This window comes from Carettochelys insculpta, chromosome 10 (assembly GCF_033958435.1).
Source record: "Carettochelys insculpta isolate YL-2023 chromosome 10, ASM3395843v1, whole genome shotgun sequence".
Taxonomy (NCBI): Eukaryota; Metazoa; Chordata; order Testudines; family Carettochelyidae; genus Carettochelys; species Carettochelys insculpta.
Genome location: NC_134146.1, coordinates 9,646,257 through 9,659,766, shown reverse-complemented (window position 1 = coordinate 9,659,766; position 13,510 = coordinate 9,646,257). Strand labels below are relative to the sequence as shown.

The 13,510-nt window shown below is 46.5% G+C and overlaps 1 protein-coding gene across 1 annotated transcript in view; it reads right to left on the bottom strand.

Moving 5' to 3' along the window:
• Positions 1–13,510, bottom strand: part of ANKMY1 (ankyrin repeat and MYND domain containing 1) — an 83,343-nt gene that overhangs the window by 48,514 nt on the left and 21,319 nt on the right. Inside the window, exons 3-8 of the mRNA XM_075003948.1 lie at positions 13,096–13,242; positions 9,347–9,813; positions 8,113–8,329; positions 6,095–6,259; positions 4,663–5,033; positions 876–1,047 (exon numbers count right to left, since the gene is read on the bottom strand). Coding sequence (XP_074860049.1) covers positions 876–1,047; positions 4,663–5,033; positions 6,095–6,259; positions 8,113–8,329; positions 9,347–9,813; positions 13,096–13,242 — 1,539 coding nt within the window. The remainder of the gene's footprint in view (positions 1–875; positions 1,048–4,662; positions 5,034–6,094; positions 6,260–8,112; positions 8,330–9,346; positions 9,814–13,095; positions 13,243–13,510) is intronic.

Below are 13,510 nucleotides of genomic sequence, written 5' to 3'. Positions count from 1 at the left end.
GTCCCCTGGGCTGATTGACCACCCATCCTTGTTCTCCACAGCCCAACCAAGCTCTGATGGGAGGGCGTCCTGCATCTCCCAGACTGTCCACACAGACCCGGGGACACCACCGGCATGCACAGGGCACTGAGGACCTCCTGCAGCAGCGTCTGGAAGAGCTGCAGGACATACAGGGCACCCGGCGCAGCTGGGTGGTCGAGGACCTCCTCCCTCTGGTGCAAGACCCTGTTAGATGCAGCAGGAACATAAGCAGGCCCTGCTGCTGGAGGTGGGCAAGCGGGTGTACACACGGGTGTCCTGCCTCAGCACAGCCCTCCCCAGTCAGTCACCCCTGCTCCTCTCCCTCCATACTTTCACTCCCTCATGCACCAGGATGTTGAAAGCCCCCGTCCCCTGGACCCCACCTGCAGCTAACCCCTTCCACCTGAGTTAATAGCACCCCCTCCACCCTACTCCCTTCCTCCTGGTCGCCTCTACCCCCGTCACCGCACCCCACCCTTGCTGTAAAGAAAGGCCCCCGTTTGCATTCAGAAAACAGACTGTTTATTGCATCATTGGGAAGGCGGGTGGAGGGAGGGCCCTATTCCACTTCGAATGACGAGATTTACCAATTTTGAAATAAGACGGCCGTTATTTTGAAATTATTTCAATATAGCAGTTGTGCTGTATAGATGCTAGGATAGTTATTTCAAAATTACTTCTATATAGCGGATGCATTGTATAGATGTTAGGATAGTTATTTTGAAATTACTTTGCTGTGTAGCCCTACCCAGACTGTTATTAGACTTATGAGTCTACACAGGGACATGAAAGTTGTATCACTGATCACTCTAAGACATTACATTTGGTTGTTGTTAGTAATAATTATCCATTACCCTGAATGGAAGTCGTATGTCCGTCCTTGCTCCCGCTTCTAGCAGTAGTTTCACTGCCTCTGCGTCGGCAGCTTTAACAGCAAAGAAGAGGACGTGCAGAGGGATCTGGCAAACATTGGGGTCTGCACCTCTGCTGAGAAGTAGTTTGACCGTGGTCCATTTCTTTCGATGTCTAGAGTCAATAAGGCAAATAGCAACAAGGGGTCAATTGTTCATAAAGAAAGTATGAAGGTACAAATTTCTAAACACAGGTTCTTAAGCTGAGTCAGGCTCCTGGGCTGTTTAATTGCAGTGAGGACATTGGGGCTTGGGCTGGGACCTGGACTCTAGGATTTTGCAAACTGGCAGCTGTATCAAGGGACAGACAGTCCACTGAGTGTACGATGCACTCCATAGCAAACCTATGCTGTCAACAGGGTGTGGTGGGGTCCTGGCCTGTCACAGGCCCTTTCAGCAGCAGAAATCCCTGAAGGGACTAGCAGGGACCAGGAGATCCCACAGACTACACATGCAGAAGATCGCTACATGCGTGCACAAGTGAGGTGGGTGAAGGGAAAGTTGCTTGCACCTTCTGCAGTTGTGAGCTCTAATCTGGCCTAAAGACCTTTAGTCCTGCAGTTTTTCAAGGCAGTGCTGCCCAAACAGCAGGGCCCAACCCACCAGGTGGTTACAGGAAGGCTCTAGATAGGTTGCAGGCATGGTGCAGAGGGGAAGGCCAAAGGGTGGGTGAGTGTGGACAATCTGAAGAGCCTACACTCACTCTGCAATGGTTGCTCCTGTCCTGCAGGGCTGGACCCAACTCCTCACACTGGCTCCCAGGGTCAGAGCCATTCAAACTGGACCCAGTCACTCCCACTTCATCATGAGAGAGGGGCCACAGGGCCAAACTTGAACTGTGCCTCTACCCCAGCCCTCTTCTCTCCAGCCAAGTGCCTCCTGACTCCTCCTCTGTGCACAGGGCCAGGCTGAGAGCTGCAGAGCCATGCTGAAGGTTGCTGCTGGAGATGGTCAGAGCCCCCTGGGTCAGGGCCAGGGCCAGGACATGGTCAGGGCCAGGAGAGGAAGCAGAGGAGGAGAAAGATGCTGGCCTGTGATTCTGGGAGCCTCCCATCCCATCCCATCAATCTGAGCCCTGCACATGTACTTCGTTTGTCCACATGTTCAGACAGCCATGGCAAGATATCCAGATTTCTTTTTTTAAAGAGGTGCCAGGCTGTGACAGCTATAGTCAGTAAAGCACAGGCTAACCTGCATGATACGGAAGTGTTCTATGAAATTAATATATAGAAGCTGTTGCAGTGTACAGTAAACCCTCGAGTTATGCCCAGGTTGCATCTCGTCAACCCCTGCATAACTCAAATTTTTGGGCAAGTCGGGGAGGCGGAGACTAGAACCAGACTGCAGCCTGGTTCCCAGCTCCACTGGGTTTACAACAGCCAAGAAACTGACCAGCCCAACCGCCAGCAGGCCCCCCCACACCCACCAGGGTTCTGTTTTCTGGCTCCCAGAGTGGCCGGGAGCCAGGATCCAGGGAGCAGCCTGGTTCCCAGCTCCTTGCTGCTTGTGGGACTGACCATAAAATCATAAAATCCTAGGGCTGAAAGGGACCTCAGGAGGTCATCAAATCCAGACCCCTGCTTCAAGCAGGATCAACCCCAACTAAGTCTGACAGGACTTTGTCAAGCCAAGACTTAAAAACCTCAATGGCTGGAGATTCCACCTCCTCTCAAGGCAACGCATTCCAGTGCTTCACCACCCTGTTGGTGAAGTCGTTTTACCTAATATCTAATCTACTCCTCTCCTTCTGTGACTTCAGATCATTGCTCCTTGTTCTGCTGTCTGACACTACTGAGAACAGTGTCTCTCTATTCTCTTTAGAGCTCCCCTTTAGGAAGGTGAAGGCTGCTGGTAAATCACCCCTCTGCCTTCTCTTCTGCAAACTAAATAAGCCCAAATTCCTCAGCCTCTCCTCATAGGTCTTGTGCTCCAGCCCCTTAATCATTTTCATTGCCCTCCACTGAACCTGCTCCAGCATATCCACATCCTTCCTATACTGGGGGTCCCAAAACTCCAGATGTGGTCTCACCAATGCCAAATAGAGGGGAAAAACAACTTTTCTAGCTCTGCTCCAAATGCTCCTCCTAATGCACCCTAATATGCCATTGGGCTTCTTGGCTACAAGGGCACACTCTTGACTCATATCCAGCCTTTCATCCACTGTAATCCCTAGGTTCCATTCCACTGTACTGCTGCTTAGCCAGTCGGTTCCCAGCCTATAACAATGCTTGGGATTCTTCCGCCCCAGGTGCAGGACTCTACACTTCTTTTCGTTGAACTGCATCATATTTCTTTTGGCTCAATCCTCCAGTTTATCCAGGTCACTCTGGATCCTCTCTCAACCCTTCAGCACATGTACCACTCCCCCTAGCTTGGTGTCATCTGCATACTTGCTGAGGGTGCAAGCCAGTCCTTCATCCAGGTCATTAATTAAGATGTTGAACAACACTGGCCCAAGAACCGAGCCTTGGGGCACTCTGCTTGAAACCAACCGCCATCCAGATATTGAGCCATTGATCACTACCCGTTGGGCCCAACCGCCAAGCCAACTTTCCATCCATCTTATAGTCCATGGATCCAATCCAGACTTCCTTAACTTATGGGCAAGAATGTTGTGGGAGACTCTATCGAAAGCTTTGCTGAAGTCAAGGTCTATCAAGGTAAATGATGAACATCTCCAAGAGTCTTCAAAGACAATGGCCAAAGGCTCGGCAATGACATCTGCCAATTCCCTCAGTACCTTTGGTGCATTAAATGCAGACCCAAGGATCTGTGTATATCTAATTTTTCTAGAAGCTCTTAACTCATTTCTTTCCCACCAAGGGCTGCCCTCCACCTTCCCATACTGCACTGTCTAGCACAGTAGTGCTGACTCTTGGCTTCTGCCCCTGACATGAGAGGTTTCCTGATCTTGGGAGTAATAGGGAGCTGGGAACCAGGCAGCCCTCCCCTTACAGAGACAGAGATCCTGGCACCCTTCCCCTTACAGAGACAGGAAACTGACCAAGACAGAAGCCTTGGTCAGTTTCCTGGCTCCAGCCAGTGGAAGGGAGCAGGAACCAGGGGCAGAGGGACACCAGCTCCCCTCCTCTCCTTGGAGCCAGGAAACTGACTAGGGCTGCTGTGCTGGTCAGTTTCCCAGCTCTGCAAGCAGAGGGGAGCCAGGAGCCAGGCTGCTTCCCGGTTCCCAGCTCCCTGCGACTCCTGGGACCGGGAAACTGCTCCTGTCAGGGGCAGCAGTCAAGAGTCAAGCTGCCACTCATACCAGAAGCAGTTTCCCTGCTCCTGTCAGGGACAGCAGCCTGACTCTTGGCTGTTGTCCCTGACAGGAGTGGTTTCCCACTCCTGTCGGGTGGCAGTCATGTTAACCCGAGACATGTGCAACTTGGTTGTGCATATCTTGAAGGTTTAGTATACACAATTTTAAGAATCTGCATGCAAACATTGAGAGTATAATACTAAATCGTGAAAAAAAAGACCAAAGACAATACTTTTAATAAAATGTTGCTAAGAGTGAAATTCAGGTCCTCGCTCTGTCACATAAGGCCCCTTGAAATGCCTCATGATCAGGCATGCCTTGCTGATCTATGCCAGGCAAATGAAGCGTCAATTCTTCCCCACAAACGTGTAAAAGGACATCTGCCACTTTCTCTGGGAATTAAGGTTCAGGAGAGCTTGTCTAACCTTTCCAATAACACTGATACAGGATTTCCTTTTAAGTAGTACTTACTCAGATATCGATAACGCCATTTTTCTCATGGTGCCTTCAGCCCCGCCAGGCCCACTGACATGGGAGTAGGAAGGAACTTTTAGGAAACATGGGCTGAAGGCTTCTGCACTCTGCTGCAAAGCTTTCAGAGAAATCTTGGTCCCATAGTTGAAAACTGTATTGTTCGACTCAAAGTTGGTTTCAGTGCTGCACACAGTCATCTTTCCGAAGCTTTCCATTTTGTCCAATGTGCTTCTGTCATCAGAAAGAGACTCAGCCTTCTCCCCAGACACAGATGCTACCATGGATGACTGACGAACAGTGTCTGTTAAACACTTCTGCTTGGCTGGAGCCACCAAAAGCGGAGCAGGGCCGTCTTCCAACTGCTCGTCCTTATTTAAAGTGTTAACACAGTCAGAATCTCAAAAATGAAGAAAATATGGAAAATTCTTCCTTCAACCACAAGGATCAGCAAATCAACAGTAGGGTTTTGCAATCTAAGAACATAAGAACAGCCATACCGGATCAGACCAGAGGTCCATCCAGCCCAGTAGCCTGTCTGCCGACAGTGGCCAGTGCCAGGATTCCCAGTGGGGGTGGACCAAAGACAATGATGAAGTGATTTGTCTTCTGCCATCCATCTCCTGCCTCTGACAATCAGAGGCCAGGAATACCATTCCTAGCCTTGGCTAACAGCCTTTTATGGACCTAACCTCCATGAATTTATCTAGCACTTTCTTAAATTCTGTTATGGTCCTAGCCTTCACAGTCTCCTCTGGCAAGGAGATCCACAGGTTAACTATGTGTTGAATCTGGTAGATTACAGCTGAGTTAAAGTAGAAAGTCATTTTATTCAACCTTAATCCATCATTCTCAGGAAACATTTTGATGCGCGTATGTGTGTGTGTGTGTGTGCGCGTGTACATTTTCCCCCGTCTCTTTTTCTTCCATCAGCCCAGAGACTTTTTAAGTTAACAGAAATCAGGTGCTTAATCTAAATATGTATTTTTATAAATTATTTTATTTGTACTGTCATCACACAGGACTCTCACCCATTAGCCACAACCCCCCAAAGCTAAGAGCTGTACAGAACAAAAATAAAAGACTGTCCCTGCCTTAATGATCTTAAAATCTAAGTACCACTAAGCCTCTCTCTCTCTGTAACTTAAAGCATCTAAACACCTTGGAAAATCTGGCCCAAAAATCTCTAGTGGTAAAGTGAGACATTAACTGACTGCAGACTAGCCCTGCTACCATACTGGAGACTGATGGTTTGCACTGGGTGTTATCAATGGAAGTCGAGAGCACTCAGCAACTCGACAGAGGTAAGAAATATGGCTTCTTCCAACAGCTGGAGCATGCAGAGTAAAATAATTTTAAAAAGCAGGCCTGTAGCTTATTGGAGGACACAATGAATTCTGATTTCACAGTTACAGATTAATAATGTACTGACCTTGTCTTTTCTAAAGTTCCTCTCGGCAATATTTTCCTTGAATGATTCTACAGGGTAATAAAGAATGATGCACATAGATAGTGCTGACAGTCCTTCATCATTGCATTTATTCACATCAGCTCCATTATCAAGAAGAAGATTAATGACGTCATCGTGGTAATTCACCTGTAGAGTGAAAACATGTGGATGTTGCTTTACATGAATATGTGCGCACATATACAATTTTAGTTTTCCGTGTGGAATTAAATTAAGCCGCAGTTGGATTTAAAGTTAAAACACTAATAATAATCAAAACCCTGACTTCAGATAGACTCAAATCACTATTACTGACTTCAAGTGTTTTGTAATTTCACTTTCTTTCCTGTTTATGCCAGCACTAAATCTGGCTCGTATGTTAACTGTGATCTCAAATGTTTCTACTGTTTTAAGATATGCCTTATAGTTAATGGGTAAGGCTGGCAGAACCAACAAAAAACCTCTCAAAAAAGTAAAACTGTTGTAGGTGCACGCAATGCAAGGCAGGTTTAGAGTTGCTTTTCTTCTGGAGTGCAGCTTTTAAAGGCACAATGAATTAAATGCTAGGTAAGTGAACTAGTCCCTATCACATAAGCTGCATCTGGAGATGTCAAGTACATATACGATGATGAAGAGGGCAGTCCATAGCTGGAAGGCAAGTGGTTTGTTTTTGAAGTCCACAAGGGATCTCAAGCAGGCACAACAATAAAGATGTAAGTGATCAGATTGTATTTTGTTGTGCCAAATAAGGATCTTTCATCCACTAATCTCAATTACTAAATCTGACCTCTCAAATTGGACTTGATACTACTGGCAGGCATTTCAGCATTTCTTATGCAGTGAGCTAGCTGCAAAGCACACTTCATTTAAATAAAATATTCTTCCATGATGATTTGTAATGTTGACAGAGAATTCTTAACTGTTATAATACAGCTTACGATGGAACTCAGGAATTAAATACAAAACACGCTATATTAATACAACAGTTGGAGAGCGAGAATTTCAAAAATCAAAGCTGTCAGGAAATCCAAATAGTCTCAGAGAGCTCGCAGTGTCAGTCTGTAGTTTCACAAATAGTAAGCTGTCCTGTAGCACCTTAGACACTAAAAAAGGTATTAAGTCATGAGCTTTTGTGAGCAAAATCCACTTCCACAGTTGGGTTTTACCCACAAAAGCTAATGGCCTAATACATTTGTTAGTCTCTAAGATGCTATGGGACTGCTTGTTATTAGAAAATTCAGTTACTGTTGCAACTATAACTCTGTCCCAATGCATATACTGCAAAGCGCAATATTTATGTGCATTAGATTATCTTATGTCTCCAGATGCCTGCTCACTTTTGGCTTTCTGTGTTACACTGGACAAACCACTTAACCCCTGTCATCCTGTAACTTCAATAAGCTCTCCCCAAAATCTACTGCCCTGTCCCAGGATTGCTGGGGGAAGAGAACTAATGGCTACAAGGTTCTAAAACTCCTGGGATGAGAGGCTTATTCAGAAAGAGAAGACTCATGTTCTAAATTAATATGAAATTAATGTTCTTGTTCTGGGGACTTATTGATTGCTTTTACATAAATGTAAGGTGCACAGAGCAATGATATATATTGAAATAAGTAATCCAGTTCTTCCCACAAATAGAAGTCCCTGTAACGTCTAGCCACAACCCCACTGTAACCAAAAAACAGATCTTTTCTGGGTGTGAATATAGCTTGGAACAAGAAAGCAGAAAACCTGCAGGGGCAACTTCAGACCCATGGATTTCAGTCCAGCCCAGTGCAATAGGAGCATTGGAAAGATTTGGAATTTTTAGGCTTGGAGTCATCTTTAATATTACAGAGGGATACATCTGGCAGACATCTCCTTTAGCATGTTGCTTGAGAGCAAATATCATTAAGTAAAGAGCTTGTCAAGTCTCACGTTTATTGTACAACAGAGAGATACAGATGCAGCAGAAACCAAAAAAGCGTCATTCACACAGGGAAGCGTCACATTTGGAACCTTACAGCAGCAGCAGCCAATGCAGTGTATCCATGTGTGTCGGCCACATCTGGGTAAGCTAAGTTGTCCCTCAGAATCTCATAAATCTTGTTGAAGTCTCCTGCTGCTGCCTTCTGAATCAACTGTTCCGAAGCAAGCTCTTTGGGGCCCTTGGGTCCAAAGGTATCTCGACTGCCATTCCGAATGACATTCATATCCCAGCTGACTTCTGTTTGACAGTGCCTCGAGCAGAGGAAACAGAAAAACATTAAACAGCTGCAGACTCCACATTTACTGTAAAACAGTTAGGCAGCACAGACGTGTTATGCTACTGAGCTTTAAGAAAAACACCACTGATCATAAAGATCTTTGCCAGGTAACATGAGAGATGAGGGGACAACTATTCATTAAATCATTTCAGACGGTTCCATTTCGCTCCCACCAGCAGAGAGCAGAAAGGAGTTAAAAGTTGTGGTACAAGAGGCATTAATCACATTCACAGAAGGGGTTAAATGTCAAAAATATCCAGTTCACAGAATCTGGAGGTTTGCAAGTCAAAATTAAATCCCAAGCTCTCCAACACAGGCAAAGGCAACATGGTGCACTCAGAAGATTAAAGAAAGCCTACAAAGCACGCATCCGCACAAAGCACTTTATTTCCAAACTGTGCTACCTCAGCTGAGGCTGAAAAGTACCCACATGCCAGCACTACTGCTGCAAACAGTGCATACCTGTGCATACAGGGTATTTTCATGTGTAAGCAGGTATCTGCACGTGCAAATACCTCTCTGCACATACAGCTAATGGCATCTTTGAGTATATTAACAGTTGAAGATATTTTGGAATATGTTTTTATATAATCTAGTGGATAGGGCTCTGCCACTTTGCTGTACAACCCCATAGCACATAATGGATCCTGCAATCTAGGTTGGGACTTCTAGGCATTTTCTAATGTGATTTAATAATAATGATGTCTTGCAGGCACATACTAGGATCTGAGTTGATGGTCTATTTCAAGGAAAGGTGCGTGTTTCCTTTAGGCTAAGGAAGTGAGAGAGGAATATGCTGTTTCTTTCCCAAAACCTAATTTGTAGATTGTCAAATGCATGTCTAAATTTAACCATGGACATTATAAATTTCTCTGTGGAGCCTCTGTACAACAATTTGTGCCAGAGATGATCTTTGTCTATCAATCACCCGAAAAGAAAATCCCGTTTACATCCCAACAGACACAAATCATGCATAATAATCAATAGCTACCTGTACTTATAGATGTGCTTCTGCATTCTAACCATTAAAGGGCTTCTGTTTTTAATAGGCCATGGTTCTTCATCATGCAACTGTTTGTTTTTCTGAAAATATTGTGAATCAAACTCCTTCAGGAAGGTGTGAGTCAGAGGCAGGTGATCTGTATCAGTTGAGTATATGCACATTTTTTCAGGCAATGTGTAATTGTCATCTAAAAGCAGAAGTTTGTAGTTGTAGAAAAAGGGGTCCTTTTCCTCATGCAGATCCCAGTATGGAACTTCCTCACCAGAGAGAGGTTCTCCCTGGGAATCGTCATCAAAATAACTGCAGTGCTCTGGATAATCCGACAAAGAAAAACGTCCAGGTATTTCTGTACATAGTTTAATTATGTGACTTCTCAGCCACCAGCCCACATCCTGACAGCCGTCTGGATAGCTCTGAACTCCTGGTCCAAACCGCTCATCTGCTTTGTATAGTCCCTTAGGAGAGCAATAGGTTTGCTAGTATTAGAGAAGACATGTAGGTCATACATGACACAACTTATACACTGGCTTCCTTTGAAATGTCCTTGGTCTGACCTTACTGTCCCAGTGTCAACTCCCCATTAACGTTTAAAACAATCCAAACTCCTAACAAGCTGCTCGACTATTCTGTAGTCACTTTGGCTGGTCCCACTGAAGCTGCCTGAATGAAACCCAGTAGCTGAAATAAGGTAGGATGGGTGACTTCACTGATGGCAGTGGAGCTACAGATTTCTGACTAAAGCCAATCAGGCTCTTTTATTCTCTGTATTGAGCTCTCCCCACATACTTCTTGCCAGGAGCGGTTTGAACCACTGTTGGCTCAACCATATTCATAGAAAAACTTTTCACTTTTGAATTAAACATATTTTTTACCAATTACGTTTGGTTTGTGGACAATTTGAGCAGAAGGGGTAAGTTCTTTGATTCCCACTGTTTGCATTAAGCAGTTAAAACACCTCTAATAGAGTGAGCCAGGCTTGGAAATGTCAGTCATTTCATATCTTGACACTTCAAACTTTGCTCTGTTAAAGTCACCTTCCTGGCTCATCACCCAGACTAGATCAGCCCCCTCCTGGGGTCCCTTCCATTAGCTGTCCCTTGACCACCCCATCAAACTCTTGCTTCTTGGGTCAGATCTTTAGCTGCTGTGGAATGACCACAGCGTCAATGACTTCAGTGGAGCTAAACTGACTTACAGCAGTTTGGGATTACTGTAAAGACTGTCACTTGTCTTTCATGGTAAGGTCCTTCAGAACACAGCCCTACACTAGTAATTGACCCCTGCCTTCCCTCCAGCATTCCCAGCCTTCACTCTGCACAAGGCAGCTTCTTCTGTCAAACAGCTCTGTGTTTGCTCTCTATTGATGCCCCATACGAATGGGGGAAAGTCCCTCAATACACCCTTTAGGGAACCATCCCATCCTCTTTTTGACTCTTCTCTGCTGCAATTCCTCGAAGCCCAGCTGTCGGATCATGATGACACAGCCGACAAGCTATGACCATCTCTTCTTCCCTTCCTTCATGCTCCTAGGCCCTTCCCCTCTATCTCCATCCTGAACTTGGAAGGAGGCTACAAGCCATGTAGCTAACCAAGTTGTGCCAGTTCTACACTGGATACAATTATTGTGTGTTGTATCCCATCCCCTGCCTTTTGATCTGTTTGCGCCTTCAGGGCAAGTTTTGTCTCCCTTCTGTGTACAGTGCCTAGTGCAATGAAGTGGGGTGGGGGCTGATCCTGCCTGGGCTTTTGGGTATTATCCGAGCACAAATATTTACTAAGGAAAGACGACCAGGCTGTTAAGATGACTATTAGAGATGAAAATGACTAGCCCTCTCGCTCTCACACGCACATGCCCACATAAGCCTGCAGTTTAAAGGATCACCCACTGTGTAGGGCTGCCCCTTGATTTTCCCTTTATAAACTTCACTTGCCTGCTACGTTCTGAGATCCCTCCTTTGCCTGGCCAGCTTCCCTCCTCTTTGGCTCCTTTTGTGCATCGTGCTGCACTGCTTCGTGTGCACACTGTCTCCTTACTTCCCACGCTGCTTTCTTACATCTCTGCTCTCAATCGCTCATTTGCCCAGGCTGCCCCCACCTCTTACCTCTCTGCTAGCTCCTGGCTTCCCATTCCCACCCATGCAAACAACAGAAGCAGCTCGGCCATCTGCTGCCCAGCCTGAAAAGGAGAGCAGCAACCCCCTGCTCTCCTCCTGCTCCTGCCGCCCTCAACACTAGCACTGCATCTACACTGCGAGAGAAATTCAACTTTAAGGCAGTTAGCTCAATATCACCACGTGACTGTCTTCACTGGAAAGACCGTTAGCTCGATTTAGGGTGCACTAACCTCGAGGTTACAAAATCGCAGTCACCTGAAGGGTACTGCGTCAAGCTCAAATTCAGAAGTTTGATTAAAGGCCAGTGTGGAAACGCCACGACCTAAAATCGAATGTATTAGCCTCCAGAAGTGTCCCCTATCTATCCTACATAGCTATGCATGCTGCACCTGGCTACTAGTGGGAGCTGGGATACTGACCACGCTGCTGCACTCCTGAGGCAGGGCCAGACACCTCGAGCCACATGGAGCCAGGCACACTGCTGCTGGGCTGCTTGAGCCGCACACAGGGCCAGGCACCCTGGGGTTGGGTGGCTCGAGCCACGTGGGGCCAGGCACCCTGCCGCCAGGCTGCTTGAGCTACACAGGGCCTGATGTCCACGGGCAGGCACCCACCCCGCAAGCGCCCCCAGCCACCTGGCTCCAGCAGCTCTTCTACTGGAGCCGGTGAGTGGCAGGGGTTTGGGTGTTTCAGGGGGCTGTTTTCAGGAGGTTGTTTTTTGGGGGAAGTTGGGGTAGGACTGGGGCTGGGGGAGCCTGGGAAGAGGGGGATAAACCGGACAGCCCTATTAGTCCATTAAATGGAGGGTTTACTCTTCTAGCGGGAGCTGGGAAATTGACCGAGGCTGCTGAGCTGTCAGTTTCCCGGGTCCCCCAAGCTGCTGGATCTGGGAAACTGACAGCGCTGCTGCAACTGGCTCAAATGCAGGGCTGAGGGAACTGTGGGATAGGGTCCCACAATGCACTGCTGCAACAGTCGATGTTTGGTGATTTCAGCATGGAAGCAATGTGTCGACTTTGTTGGGAGCCTGAGGGAAGTGAGGATGCTCAAAAGCAAATTTAGAAAAAAACGGCATTCTAAAATCAATTCCAATAAATTTGATTGATCTCATAGCGTAGATGCAGCCAAAAACAAAAAGAATTCAGACACTTCCCCCTTTCATCTCTCTCCTTTTGCTCTGTCAGGCCTTTGCTTCCTGGTGGCTGGAGCCTAACAAGGCTGCTCTGCTCCCAAGCTTGTCACTACCTTCAGAAGCAAGAATCTGCAGCTCCAGCTGTCCTGTTCCCTGCCCATCTACAAGCACACACCAAAGTGACACCTGTCTCAGGCACATGGGTTTGGAAGGACTGGATCAATTGCAGATCCCTGGTTTGGTCACTTCCATGTGAGGCATGAATTCAACGACTGCTTTAGAAGCTTAAGCCTTCTTTTTTCCGCCTTTTCTGGATGTTTTTTTATTACCAGAGGGCAACCCTTAGCCAGTGATGATCTGTACCTGCTTCAGAAATAATTCCAGCCTTCACACCCATGCTTTGTGGGAAAGCCACAGGGGTCATGGCGCAAGAGCAAACTCAGATTCTGTTAGTGCTACCAATCAGGAGGACACATTCATTATCCTGTTACCTGATAGTTTCTGCCATCGCTGAATTCCATGGTCCCGTAGCCTTCTTTGTGGCTAAGATAAAATGATCCGGTAAATTTGGAACCATCAGGCCAAAAGTACGTTCCTCTGCCATGACGATGGTCCTTGTAAAACTGCCCCACGTATCTCTGTAACACGCAAAACAGAGCGCATTTATACAGCTGTGGTTTGTAGATACTCGTCTCTACAATGGATCAATACTAGAGAAGATGCCAACACAAGATCTTGCTGTACCCAGAGTACCAAGCACTGACACAGATTAGGAAACCTGGTCCTACTGAAACTAATGAAAAAAACTCCCCTCAAGCTCAGCTAGGCCAGGATTTCAACTATTATTTTTCCACTGACATATAGCAGGGCCTGTAACTCCCAGTGCTTCAGAAGGAAATACATCCA